Source organism: Macaca mulatta, chromosome 2 (genome assembly GCF_049350105.2).
Source record: "Macaca mulatta isolate MMU2019108-1 chromosome 2, T2T-MMU8v2.0, whole genome shotgun sequence".
In the NCBI taxonomy this organism is placed as follows: Eukaryota; Metazoa; Chordata; class Mammalia; order Primates; family Cercopithecidae; genus Macaca; species Macaca mulatta.
Genome location: NC_133407.1, coordinates 171,102,381 through 171,122,627, shown reverse-complemented (window position 1 = coordinate 171,122,627; position 20,247 = coordinate 171,102,381). Strand labels below are relative to the sequence as shown.

Here is a 20,247-nt window from a genome sequence, read left to right as displayed (position 1 = left end):
CTTTTATTCTATGTTGAATTTCTCACTTAGATCATACACTGTTTTCCTGGTTCCTTTGTATTGTCCATTTGTGCTCTATTGCTCCTCACTGAATTTCCTTATTTTGAATTTCTTTTTAGGCATTAGCTTTCCTTTTCTTTGGGATCTGTTACTGGGGAAAATTATTGTGCCCCTTTATTGTGTCCTGTTTCCTTGCTTTTTCATGTTTGTGTCCCTGTGTTGACATTTGTGCATCTATTGTAACCACTGCTTCTTCCAATTTTATGGAGCAGCTTCCATAAGCAGAGTTTTTCCTTACATTTATCTATAGGGTCAATTGGGTAGGTTGCTTTGGCTTTCATTCTGGGTGGGCACAATAGTGTAGTCTCCATATTTTCTTAAACTGTAATAATCAGTGGTGTCTGCAAGTTACTCACTTTAGGCTGCAATTGTTTGTGGAGGCTATGGCAAGACTTTGCTGGAGACAAGAATGCTGGGCAAGCCAGCTCTTAGCTCTCAGAGGGGGCATGCTTGGGTACTGGTGATGGTGACTGCAGATACCAGGTCAACCAGTCCTTGGGGCTCCTGGGCAATGGGTGCAGGCATGCAGCAGCCTTACCACTGTAGCGGGCAAGGTTGCTGGTGATGGTGGGTTACAGGCAAATTAGTCCTTGGTTCCTGGACACCATGCATAGGTGCCAGTGGCAGCAAGCCCTGGGCAGGACAGTCCTTGGACTATGGGTGGCACACATGGGCAAGTGGGTCTCAGGCTCTGGGGAGTGCACATATTGGCTATGTTCTGGGAGCAGCCTCCCGGATGTTTTGGACTTCCTTTTACCAGGGTATAGGATGCTGACTGGGCTCAAGTGCCGAGAACAAGACTTTGCTGGGGTCCAGCTTGTGTTGTGATGCTACAACCCTCGGAGTGGATGTCAACAGGGTCCCAGGGAATGTGGAGATGCAGGGTCTACTGGGCACCTGAGCACAATGTAGTACAGTGGTAGTGCCACTCTCAAAATGGCACTGTGCTATAGCAGCTTGGGTACCAGGGGGTCAGTGGGACGCAGTGTGAATTCTCTCTCTGAAACAGTATAGTTGGCAAGAACTCCAGGCAGCTCCCTATCCTAGGGTCAGGACCTGTGAGGGATAAGGGGCTCTCATGTAGGTAAGATTGCAAGCATCTGTTGTGGGAACGAGGACTGCTGGGGATCTCCCATTTATCTTTTCCCTAGAATGCGGAATCCTTCTCAGCTAAAAGCCAATCCAAGTTGGGTGCTTTGCTTTCCCCTCTCTGTTGCCATCTTGAGTTTCTGTGCCTTAGGGTCCCTGTCACTTCCCTGTTGAATCCCCAGTGTTCTCCCTTGGACACTCTATTCAACATGTGGCTATCTACTTGTTGTTTGGCTTTTCTTTTTGGAGGTGAGTGCTGGGCACAGCTATCTTGATGCCTCAAAATTTTTTTTAATTGAGATTCCTGGCTATGCTAGTGAGCCTCCAAGATGGTTCACAATCATCATCTCATGACATTCACACACTTGTGTAGTTCCCTCTCACAATGAATAGGCTGACCTCTATTACCAATAGGATACTGAGGAAATCACATCATGTGAATTTTGAGACTAGGTCATAAGAGATATTGCAGCTTCTGCCTTACTCTCTTAGATGACTTGCTCTGGGAGGAACCTGCTGTCATGTCCTAACGACACTAAGCAGCCTTCTGGAAAGGTCTGTAAGATGAGAAGCAGTCAATATAGCTCGACCAATTTGCCAGTGATTTGAGTTGTCACTGCAAGAATATGTTCCCTTATATCTTTGGAAATAGGAAGAGTATAAATTGTAAACACAAAGTATCCTCCATTCTGTGGCCTAACAAGTAGTAAGAATTACCTATGAAACAACTTACTGCAGTTCATGCGCTTAGGCCTGCTATTCTACAGGCCTGCTATTCTACTTAATATTTTTCTGCAGGCCTGCTATTCTTTCTACTTAGTATTTTTCTACAGGCCTGCTATTCTTTCTACTTAATATTTTTTAGGAGACGTTGGGCTTAAGTTGCTTGGTTGTCTCTCCTTTTTTGCAATAGAAGCTCAAATCCTACAAAATGAACTATGCATTCTTCAGACGAGTAAGTTTTGCAGAATGCTTTGGGGGTTCTTATATCACTAATTTATTTGAATTATGAAAGGGGCCAGCCCCTACACACCTGTGAGTGTTTCTCATCAGGTGGGATGAGAGACTGCGAAAAGAAGTAAGACACCAACACAAAGTATACAGAAAGAACAGTGGGCCCAGGGGACTGGCACTCAGCATATGGAGAACCCACACTGGCACTGGTCTCTGAGTTCCCTCAGTATTTATTGATCACTATCTCTATCATCTCGGTGAGGGGGATGCGGCAGGACTACAGGGTAATGGTGAGGAGAGGGTCAGCAGGAAAATAGGTGAGCAAAGATCTCTGTGTCATAAGTAAGTTTAAGGAAAGGTGCTGTGCCTCGATGTGCACGTAGGCCAGATTTATGTCTGACTTTACACAAACATTTTAGTGCAGTAAAGAGCAGTATTGCTGCCAGTATGTCTCACCTCCAGCCATAAGGCGGTTTTCTCCTATCTCAGTAAATAGAACGTATGATCGGGTTTTACACTGAGACATTCCATTCCCAGGGACAAACAGGAGACAGATGACTTCCTCTTATCTCAACTGCAAAGAGGCTTTCCTCTTTCACTACTCCTCCTCAGCACAGACCCTTTACGGGTGTGGGGCTGGGGGACGGTCAGGTCTTTCACTTCCCATGAGGCCATATCTCAGGCTATTACATGGGGAGAAACCTTGGACAATACCTGGCTTTCCTAGGCAGAGGACCCTGCGGCCTTCCACAGTGCATTGTGTCCCTGGGTACTCCACGTTAGAGAATGGCGATGACTTTTACCAAGCATATTGCCTTCAAACACCTTTTTAACAAAGCACATCCTGCATAGCCCTAAATCCATTAAACCTTGAATCAACATAGCACATGTCTCTGCGGGCCCAGGGTTGGGGCTAGGGTTATAGATTAACAGCATCTCAAGGCAGAATTTCTTAGTACAGAACAAAATGGAGTTTCTTATGTCTACTTCTTTCTACATAGACACAGTAACAGTCTGATCTCTTTCTTTTCCCCACAGAATTACATTTTAAACATATACCAACTATTTTTCAAACTGCTAAAAAAAGTAAACATATTATATACTAAATGCTTAGTATACCATGAACAATCACATTACACTTCCAAGTAAAATCATTTATAGGCAGAGGTTGGAACCATTTTTCCACAATTTAGCTTAAGGAGTATATCCTGAATTGGCATTTTAAACAACATAGAGACTTCCGCCTCAGGATGTAGAAAGTTGGAAGTGTTGATTTCACCCTGTAGTAAAAAAGGGGCAGGACTAACTTCAAATTTAAGACTTTCTGAAAACTCTCAGGAGACCTGAGGTTTCAGAGAAAACAACTGGTCCAAAATCTCCTCTACAGAAAGAGATGACACAAGCCCACTTGGGGTAGTTCATCTAAAATAGCTGACAAACTGGTGAAAGTCGAGTGCAGAATAAGGTGAAAGCCCTGAGGCTGAAACCCCTGGAGAGGAAACCACATCCTCTTACAGGCTCTTCTTCCAGGAACTCCACCTGGCACTCACAGAAATAAAAAGAACCTATGCATTGTGGTGGAGACCTAGGGGAGGGGAATGTTAGCTATGCACGAGGGACAGAAACTCTACCAGGATCTTTCCCTTCTATATCTACTATAGAACAAAATTCCTTAAAAAAACACAAACTATCAAACTCACACAAGAAATTGTCCGGCCGGGCGAGTGGCTCAAGCCTGTAATCCCAGCACTTTGGGAGGCCGAGACGGGCGGATCACGAGGTCAGGAGATCGAGACCATCCTGGCTAATACGGTGAAACCCCGTCTCTACTAAAAAATACAAAAAACTAGCCGGGCGAGGTGGCGGGTGCCTGTAGTCCCAGCTACTTGGGAGGCTGAGGCAGGAGAATGGCATGAACCCGGGAGTCAGAGCTTGCAGTGAGCTCAGATCTGGCCACTGCACTCCAGCCTGGGCGACAGAGCGAGACTCCATCTCAAAAAAAAAAAAAAAAAAAAAAAAAAAAAATAATAATAATAATGCTACATTTTAAAACTTAAAATATCCAGGCCCCAATGTTTTACTGGCAAATTTAGCTTCTATGCAACCTCTTCAAGAAAATAAGAGAACACATACTACTCAACTCATATTATGAGGCATTATTCCTAAACTGAAACCAGACAAAGACATTAGAAGAAAACAGTCCAACATCCCTAAAGAATGCAAATGCAAAAGTCACCCCCCCCACTCCAAATTTTACAAAACCAAATCCAGCAACACATAAAAATGAAACTACAAAGCCTGTAATCCCAGCACTTTGGGAGGCCGAGACGGGCGGATCACGAGGTCAGGAGATCGAGACCATCCTGGCGAACACGGTGAAACCCCGTCTCTACTAAAGAAATACAAAAAACTAGCCGGGCGAGATGGCGGGTGCCTGTAGTCCCAGCTACTCTGGAGGCTGAGGCCGGAGAATGGCGTGAACCCGGGAGGCGGAGCTTGCAGTGAGCTGAAATCCGGCCACTGCACTCCAGCCTGGGCTACAGAGCGAGACTCCGTCTCAAAAAAAAAAAAAAAATGAAACTACAGAGTTCATTCAAGGAATGCAAGGCTGTCTCAATAGTTAATGTAATTCACCAAATTAACAAACTAAATTTTAAAAACTATATTGATCATCCCAAGAGATAAAGAAAAATAATTTGGAAAACTTCAACATTCATGACAAAAACTCTCAGCAAACTAGAATTTGAGGGGAGCTTCCTTAACAGAAGGCATCCATAAAAAGCTACAGCTAACATTCTACTTAATAGTGAAAAACTCAATTGCTCCAAGATCAAAAACTAGGCAAAGATGTCACCTGTTATCACTCCTACTCAACATTATACTGGACTTCCTAGAAAGTTTATAGCCACATAATAGCACCAAAAAACCTCAAAGTACTTAGGTATAAATCTAACGAAATATGTACATGATGAAAGGAATTTTAAAAACCTAGAGATATATTCTATTTATAAATTTGAAGACTCAATGTCGTTAAGATGTAAATTCTCCCTTACTTGATCTACAGATTGAAGGCACTTAAAATCCCAGCAAGCTGATTCTAAAATTTATATGGAATGGCAAAGAAACTAGAATAGCCACAACAATTGTTGGAGGGTTCACACTATGCTATTTCAAGGTTTACCACAGTAATCAAGGTGGAGTGAAAGGCAGGCATGTTGGCTTATGCCTATAATCCCAACACTTTGGGAGGCTGAGGCAGACAGATCACTTGAGGCCAGGAGTTCGAAACCAGCCTAGCCAAAATAGTGCAACTCTGTCTCTACTAAAAATACAAAAATTAGCCTGACGTGGTTGCACATGCTGTATAATCCCAGTTACTTGTGAGGCTGAGGCATGAGAATCACTTGAACCAGGGAGGTGGAGGTTGCAGTGAGCCGAGATCGCATCACTGCAATCCAGCCTGGGTGACAGCAAGATTCTGTCTCCAAAAAAAAAGACAAAAAAAAAACAAAAAAAAAAAACCCGTGTGTGTGTGTGGGGGTGATATAAGCAAAATAGGCATACCAATAGAACACTACAGTAATAACTGTTTCAGGCAAGATTCATTGATTAATGCTAAAATTACTAGATGAAACTTAAAAACTGGATATTTTTATTAACTCAAAGTATCTCTCCCAAAATTTACTGATTACTACTGTGGTGGTTTCTCCCGAAAGCAAAGATTAATTCTTTTCCCTTCTGGCTATAAACTTCTATAGACTTAGTGATTCACTTCTAACAATGGAAAGGAATAAATATTAAACTATATAGAGTACAGAAACCTAGTAAACATCACCTTAATTAAGTACTATAGACTTAGTAGTACTAAATGCAATGAGAAATACATAATGTAAAGGGAAAGACACATAACTTCTGTGGTATGCTTCCCCAAAATTCATAACCTCAGGCTAATAATGAGGAAACAATGAACAAACAACTGAGGAAATGTGAATAAAATCTGTAGTTGATAGTATCAGTGTTAATTTCTTAGTAAAATATTGACATATAGGAAGCTGAGTGGAGTACACAGGACTCTTGTGCTACCTTTGGAACGGTTCTATAAATCTTTATAAAATTATTTTAAAATTAAAAGTTAAAAAAGTTAATACCATTTGCTATGTATGTAAATCTAATGTTTTAAAATACTATGAAACTAAAATTAGAAATAAACTCGAAGTGAAAATTTGTAAGATTATCCATAATCTGAATTTCAAGCTTTTCAGAACAAATCTATTGTTCATCAAAACTCACTGTTTTCAATGAGTGCTATAAATCTGAACTCATAAAAACACATTTATACCATTAACACACGCGCTTTTATTTATACACTGGATAACCATACAAATATTTCAATTGTAAAAAATATCCTGAAATTTAAAAGGTTTGACCAAAAAAGTATTTGTGCCACCTAGTGGTGACTGAGATAAATATGACTACTTAACAACAAAAGAATTGAGGGATTGAAGATGCCTATACTTTTGACAAATAAAACTTAACTGGGAGAAAAATGCTGACAATGTGATAACATTTAATATTTGAGATCATGTAAATGAAAGATACTAAAAAAAAAATTCCAGTAAAATCGGTTTAAAAGATCAATTTAAGAAAGGAGAGCAGTTTTCTGTCTACATGAGCAAGCAGAATATTTTGAAGTATGAGGATGACGTCCATGTTTATCATCTCCGTATTATACCATATCAAACACCACAATACCTCCAAGTCATTAACTTCATTATGGAGATTTACTTGTAATACAATAATTGATTGGAAAAGGGAGGAAAAGAAAGAAAGCAAGGAGGATATTCTTAAATGATGAGGAGAAAATAAAACAAAACTATGGACAAGATTAGCCATTCCACTTTGTGCAGACTACTGAAAGAACAAAGATGAGGAATGTAGTGGTATAAAGAGAACAAAGGGCTTAGGTTTTCCTCCTTGGCTTTCAGTATGTATCCTAGAGCAGAATACTTGCCTTTCTAAACTCCTATACCTAGATCTATAAGCTGATATGACAGAATAAACTTATTATCCCTTTAAATTCTAGTATTCTACCAGGCAATCACAATAGAAGAAATATTCCCGAATCCTTAATAAAAAATAATTTTGGTGCTATGAACTTAATACAACAATTGGGAAACATGTAAGTAATAGTACTTAAGAGTTCATGGCAAACAGTAAGCGCATCATAAATATTAACTATGAGCAGACAGGAAAAGGTAAGAGAAAACAAAAGGAACAAAGAAAAGAAGACAGTCTAGCACACAGTGTTTTCTAATCCTAGTTTTGAGACTTATACATTTAATACCTTCCTCATAAATGTGAACGAAAAATAATCTGTCATCATTCTATATGAGACAGATGTCTTCACTTATTGTTATTTAGGGGAAATCAAATCATAACCTCTTAATAAGAAGCAAGAAAAAGTGTCTCTTTACACTGATTTTTATTAAACAAATAAGGCTGGTAGCGGAACATATTTTTATTTAATGCATAAACATATAAGTCCCTTTATTAGAGAAACTGTATATATTGATGAATATGGTCAATGGTCACATCTATGGGTTAATTCTTTAAAAATCAGAACCAGTAATTAGGATAGATTTTATGCTCTCTTCACTACATTGTGAAATGCCTTGTGTAGTCATATTCTATTGTTGGAATGACAGCTTGTACAAATTTCAAGAAAATAAGAAGATACCTAAAGGTTTAGTTAAGGAAAATAAGATTTGTAAACAGTTCTATGTTTTAAGCCCATGTTGTAATTATCCATTTTATTAAGCCATTAATTTCTCAAAAAAAATCAAAAACCCTTAAATTAAGTCTATTAAAGAATTCAACTATGCAAATTTTTGTCTATTTAACATGAGGCTCTTTAAAGTTACCTGACCACTCATTCTAATATTGAATTTGAAGCTTCTTAATGAGTAGGCATTCATATAAGCACAATTACTTTGATATAAAAATAAAGGGACAAAGCTATACATGTTTAATCGAGTACAAAATGTACTCATTTACTAGACCCCTTTAAGTTTGCTAGAGTTATGTCAGAAAATAAGGCAGAATAGACTATAAAAGTACTGTAGCAAAAGAGAAAAAACTTAAATGAAAACCCTATATAGTAGACTGATTCTAGGTTACTGTATGTATTTGTCACACTGCTTTACTGGACTGTCTTTAATTAAATTCTGAAATTTTTTTATGTTCATTGCACTTAAAAACGTTAAGAGCTTACTTTTCATTGGGGGAAACCAATTACTATTATGAATTATATATAGACAGTCTTCCCAGTTGCTTCCTAGTATCCAGCATAGAGATGTGCCAGTTAGGCATAATAGGACTTTAGGAGTAAATATGGTTTGGACTGGAAGTTTTAGGTTTGTTTCAATATCAAATCAGCTCATAGTTCTTCTTAGGGACACACTTTATTAGCAACGCCCCTCAGTCTGAGTCTCCATATCTAATCTAATACTTAGTAACAGAAACCACCACCATGTCAACTATTAACCTAGCATGAAACTAATTCAAGCTATCTGGCATCTTAATCACTGATTTTGACTGTGTGATGAATCTATGCTATGCGTACAGGTACTTTAGGATCCAACAGTTTGCTTGGGCATTAACTTGAATTTATTACTTTTGTCAATCCAAGAAAACTGAGTAGGAAAACTATAGTAAGATACAAGAAAGGTGCTACTGTCTTGAGAAAAATGAACATACTATATTTTAAGAATATCTAAAGCACTTCATGTAGTACATTAATTACTTTTTAATTTACCTATTTGTTTAAGTTGAATTATTTGCTTCAGAGACACCTCCAATTGACACAACCTATAATTTTACTTTTACCTGATGGGAAAGTACATTTTTGGTAACAAGTTAAATTGGAAATATACCTAAGAAAAAGATACTCATGTTATTACTCTAAATTAGTAGTTACCTCTGTAACAAGGCTGAGCTACTGCTACACATGGGGACATGTTCTAATCAACTAAGCAAGGTGTAACTACCACAAAAAACATTTTCTAAATAAATTAAAGACTTCCACTAGGATTTTCAGATATGAGAAGTTAAAACAAGTTATAGGTACTATGTCATTAAGGTTACACTAAATTTCTCAAAAAAAAAAAAAAAAATCCTAAAGCCATTTTGCCATTAATCCTACACACAGGGAAGGATACATATGAACTCCAAGTTCTCCCCCTCCTTCTGCAACAGTCTCAATGATTTTCTTCATCACCTCAGCATGCCTAGAAGCCAAAAAAAAAATTATTAATGTAGACCGATTAGACCAAAAGAGGAAAAACACATTTTCATTTGTAAAGAAATCGACCGTATTACTGTCAGTGAATTAATTTTTAATATAATAGTTACATTACAAACTTATCTCTCCCACCATTCCCCAATAACTATAAAGTATTTATTAAAATAGTTAAATTATAAAATATCTCCCCTCCACTTCCAAAACACAAGATTATAGATTGTTATGCCATGCAAATAGTTTTACCAGTGGAGGGTGTAATCTTAAAAAGCTATGGTAGTCACAGCAGGCACAATGGCATTAGTTAGTGTTCTGATAATTGGGACAGATAAGGAAGGCAGAAAACCAGGGAAGGGGAAATCATGCAGGAGAAAATGTGGAATGACAGCTGTTTGCTCTAAGAAACAAAAAAGAGTCATATCACACAAATTACAAAAAAAAAAAAAAAGGCACATGGTGTCAGTTGGACAAAAAAGCAAAGAGGTATCTATAATCGTGTGATCTGGGCTGTTGATTTAGTTGAGAACAAGCCAAAACTGAGAGGGTTTAAGAAAAGCTAATTGGTCAGAGTTAAGAGGTTTGTATTTGTTTCTTTGTCCTAATGGGTATTCTAAAATTTATCCAATTCTATGTAAAAACAATTATTTTTGCTTATAAAAAGAAAGGTATTTATTTATATGAAGTTTCTATCCTATCTATACATCATGGCCAATTGGTATCTCTCCTGTGCTAAGAAAATAGTGGTATCGAAGTATCTAGGCACAGAAACTAAGAAAAAGACAATTTTTAAAGAAAGTCTTTTTAACATACCTTGGCTTAAATAATGCTGCTTCAGTTTTTACTACAACCTTAGCACATATTCTAAGTCAACTTAGAATATGAGAGGGAATGTATCATTCCAGAGGATTTGAAGGCACAATCTGAGGCAGCCCATAGAACGGTCTAAAATATCCTTGAAGTTTTATTTTACAGGCACTCAGATTTTTTGAAATATTTGCATCCCATTCCACAATATAGTCATCTATTTTATTAAAATGTTTAACATAATTACCAGTTAAATTACTTTTCCCCCAAATGAGTAAATTTTACACCTCAGAAAGAAATATGCTTCAGTTTGATAAGCACCATCCTAAGACCTTAAACCATAAGAGGAATCAAGAGAATAATTCTAAAAACTGAAAACTTTTTAGATTACATAATTCAAAACTAAAGCTAATGGCTCCTAAATTATTTTTCATAGCCAGCAATTAAAGTTTCAGACATTAAAAAAATGAAAAAATGATCAAGGTCTCCCATGGGGTTAAAGTTTGAGAGTAAAGAGGTTGCAGAATACCAGAAGAAAATATTAAAGGTTGTTTTTAACTAGAGGGAAGAGAAAATGAAATGTTTCATCTAATTGGTCAACAGAATGAGTTTCACTGAAAAATACTGTTACTAGTATGTAACCAATATTCACCAAAAAAAACTTACTAGTATTTTCCAATCAACTGCAAAAGTTATCTATTAGAAATAACCAACCTAAAGAAATTAGCATTTAATAACTTTTTTTTTTAAAGAAAAATTTTGAACAAATCATGTATATAGGTTTAGCTTCACAGATTTGGTTCTGTGAAAAGCCACTGACACAAAGAAAATCCCAATTTATAAACGCACTTGACTTGCTAAGGCTGACGAACTCTCAACTGAAGAACATACATACATATATCTCCCTTCACTAATCAATAAAAGAAAGCAAATAGGTCACCTAAAAAAATCACAAGGTTAACTCTATGGTCTACATTCACAGAAAAGCAGTCATAACACAGCAAACCATATCTAAATGATGACTATTTCTGAGTCAAAAACAGAATCTTCCAAACTGTTCTGGGAGCTAAAAAGTGTAGTAAAATCACAAAGATCCATCTATTCTACAAACACCCACAGAGAACAAAAAAATTCTTAACGTATTAAACTTAAATTGGTGAGTTGTTTTTTTCCTTTTTCTTATATATGTAAGCACAAGAAAATTTCTAAGGAGGACAAGAGAGAATTTTACTTGTTTATTAAGAAAATTTTTTTCTGTTAGGGTTCTATGTTTCAAGATTCTCAAGTAACAAATCCATGAAATATACAATCACACCAAAAAATATATTTATCTCTACATATACATACCTGCATGGGTGAACTGAACACATAGGAGGTGGTGGCAGATGAGGGTGATTTTCAATGGTCACTGTTTTCTTCACATGATCTTGACTGATGTCTTCATACATGTGCTCAACTGTTAAAGGCTGCCGTTGCTGAAAGCATAAAAAATGCTGTGAAATTACTATTTAGGGCCGGGTGCAGTGGCTCACTCCTGTAATCCCAGCACTTGGGAGGCTGAGGCGGGTAGAACACGAGGTCAGGAGATCAAGACCATCCTGGTCAACACGGTGAAACCCCATCTCTACTAAAAATACAAAAAATTAGCAGGGCGTGGTGGCGGGGACCTGTGGTCCCAGCTACTTGTGAGGCTGAGGCAGGAGAATGGCGTGAACCTCAGAGGTGGAGCTTGCAGTAAGCTGAGTTTGCGCCACTGCACTCCACCCTGGGCGACAGAGTGAGACTCCATCTCAAAAAAAAAAAAAAAAAAAAAAATTTACTATTTAGAAACTTTCAGCCTAAATCTCAAGGTTTCTAATATATTTAGTTCTCCATCTCACGTCACTTGCAATTTAGAATTCTAGACTGTTTAGAATGATTTCCGGGAAATTTTACAATTTATTAATATCAAGGGAAGGACAGGAAGGAGTCATAGCCAAGCTCTGTGACAGCTACCCCCTAATGCAGAAAAAAAATCTCACAAAAAGACAAGTTTGTGGCTGTCAAAACATTTTATAGCTTTGTAACTCATCTTTTAGACTGATTTTATTTTCTTGTTTCCCATATATAGCCATAAGAATGACAGATTAAACAAGTTAATCTTATATCAATTATCCTTTAATTCAATTAAGCAGATGAGTTTTCTGTCTTAAGGGGAAAAATACATACATACAACAATCCACTTTCTTCACATGTGACAATGGTCATTCTCTAAATGCCTACATACCCAACTGATGTAATCCCAAACAAAATTTAAATTTCCCTCACATTTTGAAGGCATAAGCTTAGAGGTCAAGGAATATGTAACAGACTATTTCTGTTTATGTCTTAGCATTATTGATGCTACACTGAATAATTTATAGTTCATTCAAAATAAGAAAGAATCAAGTTCAACATTAATCATAAAACTGTAAAACAAATGATTTCCAACATTTAAAACACTACAATAAATACCCATGGACCTAATGAAGAAGAAATTAAACCCAACAATTTAAAATATTGATATTAAAATATAATGCTTCTAATTTTTACCTCATCATAGCCAAACAACCATAATCGTGGAGTCTGGTAATATTTATCATAAGTGATGTAAAGGTCGTAAGTTCTGGTTTGCAAAATAGCATCTTCACCGCCAGCATCAGTTTTGGCTTTACAAGCTTCTACTATTTTGCTTGTATCTAGGGTAGCCTGGCACATAATAAAAGAGAAAAATTTACAACCATTAAATCAGTATGAATGTGACATTCTAGAAAACCTATTTTTTCCATTCTATATTTTGTTTTCTTAAGGGTAAATGAACTTGAACTCAAAGCTAAATTGTATATGCTATAATCAATATGAACAAATTAGAATTTCTTTGAAAGATCAATATATTAATAAGAACACGAATCCCCAAGTTCATTCATTAAAAATTAACTAAAGAAAACTCAATTTACAAACCTCATCTGTTTCCAACAATCCACTCTCTTCATATTCTGTTATAAAAAGCAACAAAAGATTAATCAAGTTCAAGAAAATTGCCTAAACCAATTTAAGTATTACTTCATAGTAGCATTCAAAACTGGGATTTTGCCGTTGTTTTTAACAAAGATATTGAATAGATATAAGTGAGCTAATTTGATACTTCCAAAGGCAAAAGCCCAGAGAAAGTTAGCATGTTTAAGGCTTGACATAATAATGCTGTAGAGTCCTCAGTGGCTCCACAGTGTATACAAGGCTACTTCTATAACTGCATAAACATGTTCATTAAAGTCATCGGTGACCTCCTCTTTGCTGAATCCAGTGGTAAATGCCCAGTTTTCATCTTAACTGACCTATCAGGAACACGTGGCATTTTTTAGTCCCTTCTCCTTGGAACATTTTCTTTCCTTGGCTTTTAAAATATGGCTTTCCTCCCACATCACTGACTGTTGCTTCACTATCTTCTAGGCTGGTTCCTCTTCATCACCTCTACTTTAAAAGAACCATAAAATCAAACACTGCAGTAACCAAGGGCTCAGTTTCTGGACCTTGCCTCTCCTCTATCCACACTTACTTCTGTAACGATTTCATCCAGACTCAATGACTTTAAATATTGATGACTTTCAAATTTATTCCCTGTCTGCAGACTTGGATATTTGTTTACTTCACTTCTCCACTAGATAACTAATGAACACTGCAAATATCACATGTCTAAAACTGAGTTCCTGACTCCCTCTCCAAAGCTAATCACTCTTGATTTTTCCGCATCTCAGTTAATGGTATCTTTCTAGAAGCTCAGGTCAAAAACCTTGGAGTCACCCTTGACTACTCCGCTTGTCACATATGACATCCAATCCAGCAGCAAATCTCTTTGGCTCAACTCTCAAAATATTCCAGAATTCTACTGTTTCTCACCACTACCAATGTTATGACCCTAGCCCAAGCCACCATCTTTTCTTGCCTAGATTATCAAAACAGCCCCCTGCTGTCCCCTTCTCCCTTCAGTCTATTCTTACCACTGCACCGTGGTTCTGTTGAAATGTTAAATCATGTCGCTCCTCTACTTGAAAAGAAAAAACCCTCCAATGGCTTCTCTCACTCTGAGTTATGTCAAGACCTTATAGAACCTGGTCCCTGGTTACCTGAATCCACCCTTTACTACTCTCCCTTCTCTCCTATCTGGACATAAGCATACCTTACAGTATTTTACATAAGCCACACACATTCCCACCTCAGGACCTTTGCACTCTTCCCTCAGATACCTAGTTTCATTCACTTCCTTCCAGGCTTTATTTTAATGGTGTGTACTTTCAGTTAGGTTTTTCTTGACCAACTTATTTAAAAATTGCAACACTCATTCCCACCCCAAGATTCTCTAGCCCTTTCCTCCTTTATTTTTTCCTTAACAATTATAACTAATACAGTATATCTTTTGCTTATCTATTTTTTGTCTCCATTGATTAGAATATAAACTCCATGAGATCATGTCTACTGCTTTAGCTCCAACACTAAGGACAATACCTGATAAATACTGTACTGCCCAATAAATAATTTGTTCAATAAATGAAAATACGTTTATATTAGATACCATCAACATTATTGTTGAGCAAAATTACATATATAGCAATTCTTTAACTCTATCTAGGGGAAATATAATAAACATACTAAATGACTATCAGATATTTAAGGCAATCCCACAGCTTGTACTTTGAAAACAGTGCTTTAATCGAAGGGTTCTATGCCACCCCACCAACCCAACTTGGTCAACTATACCATTCAGAGACAGATGAAATTCAGAAATAATATTTGTGCAAGAAGGTGATGAGTTCAGTTTCTGACAACTATGAGACATCCAGGTGGAAATGAAACTGAAATAAATCTGAAGTTGACAATATCTAGGCTAGAGGATTCGATATGGAAGTCCCTAGCATACAGATGGTATGTGAGGCTGCTGTGATCAATTCTGGTTACAAGTAATTCATTCAGATTTCCTTAAGGAATAGCAGTTTACTATGAAAATAAGGACAAGAATCTCACTGAAATTTAGGAACAGATATAGCTAGGTTTCATGGGGAATTGAAAGTAATTTTGAAAACAAACAGAAAGGTACTTTTTTGGTCCAGCAAGCATCACTTGCCATTATGGTGTTTCAACTCTACCTGGCACCATCTTCTACTTCTGCATGCTACAAAACACAATCTATCTCACTCTAAAGTCTATGTATTTTTGGGATTCAGCTGCCTTACAGCCTTCAATGCCTGCCCTTTTTTCATATCCTTTTCCTTTTTCCGACTTCTTACACATGCACCCTATTTACATATATAAATATATTCATATTTAAACTCTCACAAAGTATTGGATGTAATTTATACGCTATCTTTCTTGTTGCAGAAATTCTCATGCCAGACTACAGAATGCTATTACAGAAGAAAAAATCTGGCAGTACAGAGAGTAAGCAAGTAAAAAAAAAAAAGAAAGAAAGAAACCCATGAAACAGTAACATTTAATTGCTGAGGGAAAGAAAAGAATCATAGATTACTAGAAGAAAGAGTCCAGGAAAGAGGAAGAAAACCCAGTGTTATAGAAACCAAAGGAGGAAAAAAAAAGAGGAAGATACGGTTAACAGAATCAATGCAGAAAAGGTAAGTGTAATAAAGATAAACTGGATTTAACAAAGAGGTCACCCTGGTGACAGCAATTTTTTCATCTACTTTTAAATATCTGAGGTTTCAAATGTATTGAAAAAGATTATCATGCTCATGAAATACAAAGCTTTGAATAACCATGTGCTAACAGACCCATACTTCTCTGATTTTAGTGGGTTTCTCTCTCTTGTAACAATGATTCACTAATGCAGTGATTCTCAACTGGCAACTCTAGGAGGAGGACTTCTCAGAATCTTGGGAAACTGAGGGGATTCTGTGTAGTTCAAAAGGCCCCATTAGCCCGGCACAGTGGCCCACACCTGTAATCCCAGCACTTTGGGAGGCCAAGGTGGGCGGATGGTAAGGTAAAGAGATCAAGACCATCCTGGCCAATATGGTGAAACCCCGTCTCTATACTAAAAATACAAAAATTAGCTGAGTGTGGTGGCGTGCATCTGTAGTCTCAGTTACTCGGGAGGCTGAGGCAAGAGAATCACTTGAACCCAGGAGACGGAGGTTGCAGTGAGCCGAGATTGCGCCACTGCACTCCAGCCTGGTGACAGAGTGAGACTCCGTCTCAAAAAAAGAAAAAAAAAAAGGCCCCATTGAAACTCACTATCTTCAGGTTTTAGTAGAAAGATGCTATCAAAGGGGGAAAAGAAAATACAAAATGCATAATAAGCAAACTTTGTTCTGCTCTGAAATAATTTGGTTAGGAATTAGTATCTTGCAGCTGTACCCAGTATTAAATATTTATGTCTAATAGTTATTCCAATAAAAATGTTGTTGTCCAAGACTATGTTCGGAGTAAAATAGAAGAGTCCAAGATCAAGGTAAGTTTTACACCAATGAAATTTTCATAAACTAAACATATATAAAATATACCCTAGGCTGCTATATGCTAAACTTACAACTCAATGAAGAATTCTCAATCCGCATAAATTACAAATATTCTAAATAAATATTCTAGTGGAATTGAAGCAAATCTAGAACAGGGATACCTTCCATATCTGCAGCTTCTCCTTCATCTTCCTCTTCTTCCTCTTCACATAGTGCTGAGCAATCTTGAAGTCTTATATTGTCCTTTGAAATTAATTACATTTAAATTCACTTAAATATATTAAATATTTAAACACTGAACACCCATGTGCTAGCACAGTGGTAACCACTGTGAAAATAAGAATGATAAGGCAGTTCTTCTCCACAAAAAACTTAAACTTCAATGGAGATAATGAATTCATACATCAATCATTAAAAGTAATGTGCTAAGTGCTGTGACTGAAAAATAACAAAGGTTATTATGGGAGCAGTAAGAGTCATCTAAGCTAACTATTTAAAAATAATCGCCAGTTGCACTTCCAATAAAACAGTATTTTTGGTCAATCAATTCATTAGTATTAGAAAATCAGGTCAATATTATATTAACTTGTGCACTTATAATTTAAGAGGAAAAAGTGCATATATTTATAAATCAAATATATTATAAGCTAAAATATAAATCAAACACTATTACACTCTAATTTGTTAACAATATCCTAGCTGAATTAGGCAAGTTGTCGGACTTTACAATTATTAAAACGCACAAAATATCAGTTTAATTTCTTAACTATATTAGCTCTAGAGTGAAAGAACAATACTGACCAACAGGTTTAACATCTGGCTATTGTTTTCACAAAATTAATATTCTGAAAATCTGAAGTCAACATAATAAGTGGATAAATTGAACATTTAGTTTTACCTAGGTTACATTTTACTTAGGGGTGGTTTTATTTAACACTATATGTTTAAAACTTAAATCATTCTTACACCCAAAATTGAAACCACAAAACCACTGTCAGTGTCTCAGTAATTATTATATGAGCTATTATCTAACAAATTAATCATTAAGAAAAATTTTCATCATATTGGTGATATTTATACTTGATAAAGTAGAATACAATAGAAATTGACAACCAAGATTAATACTTGCGTTTGGATGGCAAGTATTCTAAGTTATAAAAAAATTAAAGGTATTACCATAAGCCCATCCACGAAAATCACTATCTACACTACTCTGCCATTTATCATTCCCAAAGTCTGAAGCATACATAGTAATGGTCAGAGTAAAAAAGATCTTCTGAAACAGCAAAGCAATTTGTGTGATTTCTCCTTAAGTCATTCAAACACTCCAAAAAGTCGAATTTCAAAATGAAGAATTCTCAGGCCAAATAACTAAATCTTAAAGCATAAAACTGTACCAAAAAACCCCACAAAACTTGTCTTAATTTCTATCACTTTCTGTTAAGCCCCAGTTACAAATCCGGAAAGATCCAAATGACAAAATCACATAAAGAATATCTTTAGTAACTGTTGTAGCAAATGTGTCGTAAGACTAGCAACACAATTATTCCACCTAAATAGTCTATCCTCTAAGTGATCTGACGGATAAAAAAATAACTAAGACAAGGGTGAGAGCATTTTATATTATATTTTCATATCATTTCAAACAACTACAGGTATATAAAAACATGAAGACAACTGCAATTGATCTGAGAAATGAAAAGCTAATCTAATACCTACGACAGCCTAAAATAACTCAGAATTTCCAAGCAGAAAAACTCTATCCAATTATGTTTTACCCCATAAGTCATGCAATAACACTTAACTGATTAAGCTTCTATTCATTCAAAATGTTACAAATTTGAATGATGCAAGCTAAAGTTTGCTTTCAAATATTCAAACAAATAAACTCCAAATTACCAGTAGGTGAAGAAAATACAGAGAATGATTAAATTGCTTATGGCACTATTTAACCTATAAAATTTAAATGTTAATATATCCTTAGCATCTACTAGTAAGCAAGTAGTTAATTCCACCCCAAAATTCTCTACTTACATGACATTTGGTACTAAATACATTTTAAAACAAAAGTCATCTCTTTTAAACTAGCCTAGAAGTCACTCCAGTCAGTGAAAATTAGTAGTTTGCACAAGCTACAATCTAAAAGCTGTTTTACTTAACCATACTGCAAATTAAGGAAAATAAGAGATGCATTAGGCAGCAGTAGCGTTTTGGTGTGTTGAGACAAAAAAATGAATGGGGAAGAAAGCTGGAATTTAAAAGAGCTTGATAATAAATAACCAGGGTTTTTATAAGACAGATATGGTGATTATATATGTGTGCGTAGAGATAGATAGATAGATAGGCAAATAACTAGTCATTAAATTTAAAAATATAATTAAGCAGTACCTTGTTTTCCAATGTGATCTCTTTAACTGCTTCAGTTATTCCTGTAATACCTATGTAAAATTCAGCAGAAAAGAATAATTAAAATTAAACTGCAAACACCCTATTTACTTATTAAAGTACTATAAAAATGCTGAAAATTCTCATAATTTCTCTGAAAAAAGGAGGCAAATAATAGTATCTTTACAAATGAACTCTAATAAGAATAGTCACAATGACACCTCCTCAAATTTTGAAAACCTCATTAATATTTTACCATGAATTATCCTGCCATTCTTCACTTATTATTCCTTACTTTCCTTGTTAGAATCTCTATCACACTTTCTCAGAAACAGAACAGTTTGACCAGGTGCGATGGATCACGCCTGTAACCCCAATGCTTTCGGAAGCCGAAGCGGGTAGATCATCTGAGGTCAGGAGTTCGAGACCAGCCTGGCCAACAGGGTGAAACCTTGTTTCTACTAAAAATACAAAAGTTAGCTCGGCATGGTGGCGTGTGCCTGTAGTCCCTGCTACTTGGAGGCTGAGGCAGGAGAAGTGCTTGGACCCGGGAGGCGGAGGTTGCAGTGAGCCAAAATTGCACCACTGCAATCCAGCCTGGGAGACAAGAGCGAAACTCCATCTTAGGGGGGCAAAAAAAAAAAAGGAAAGAGAAGAGTTTAAGAAACTACAGGACTCGTATGTACATTTTAATTAAACTTGCATCAAAATTTTCTCAAAGCTATTAGTTATCTTAATATAGGCTGATTATCCCTTATCTGAAATGCTTGGGACCAGAAGTATTTCCAGTTTTTTTAGATTTTGGAATATTTGCATAAATACTTACTGGTCAAGTATCCCTAATACAAAACTTCAGAATGCTCTAACGCGCATTTTATTTGAGCATCATATCAGTGCTCAAAAAGTTTTGGATTTTGGAACATTTCATTTGGATTTTTGGATTAGGGATACTCAATCTGTTTGTTATTTGCTTCATAAATGTAGGATACCCAAAGGTAGTAATATCATATCACATTTATATGGGGCTTTTTACTGTTTCCACATCTTATTTAATCCTTACAATGACTATCCTATAAGGAAGTTACAGTAATAATGTATTCGTATGAAGAAATGAAGTCACTGGAGAGATGACCTGCTTGAGTGTTATACCCAGTTAAATGATGAAATTGGGAT

At 36.3% G+C, this 20,247-nt stretch overlaps 1 protein-coding gene across 2 annotated transcripts in view; it reads right to left on the bottom strand.

Annotated features, from left to right (window-relative positions):
* Positions 1-7,352: 7,352 nt before the first annotated feature.
* ATG3 (autophagy related 3) overlaps positions 7,353-20,247 on the bottom strand; it is a 28,864-nt gene continuing 15,969 nt past the window's right edge. Inside the window, 7 exon segments of one of the 2 annotated variants that reach the window (NM_001194276.2) lie at positions 7,353-7,840; positions 9,321-9,389; positions 11,552-11,679; positions 12,776-12,931; positions 13,184-13,218; positions 16,851-16,932; positions 19,078-19,127. In NM_001194276.2, the coding sequence (NP_001181205.1) occupies positions 7,759-7,840; positions 9,321-9,389; positions 11,552-11,679; positions 12,776-12,931; positions 13,184-13,218; positions 16,851-16,932; positions 19,078-19,127 (602 nt within the window). In that variant the 3' untranslated portion in view covers positions 7,353-7,758. 2 annotated transcript variants of the gene reach the window in all.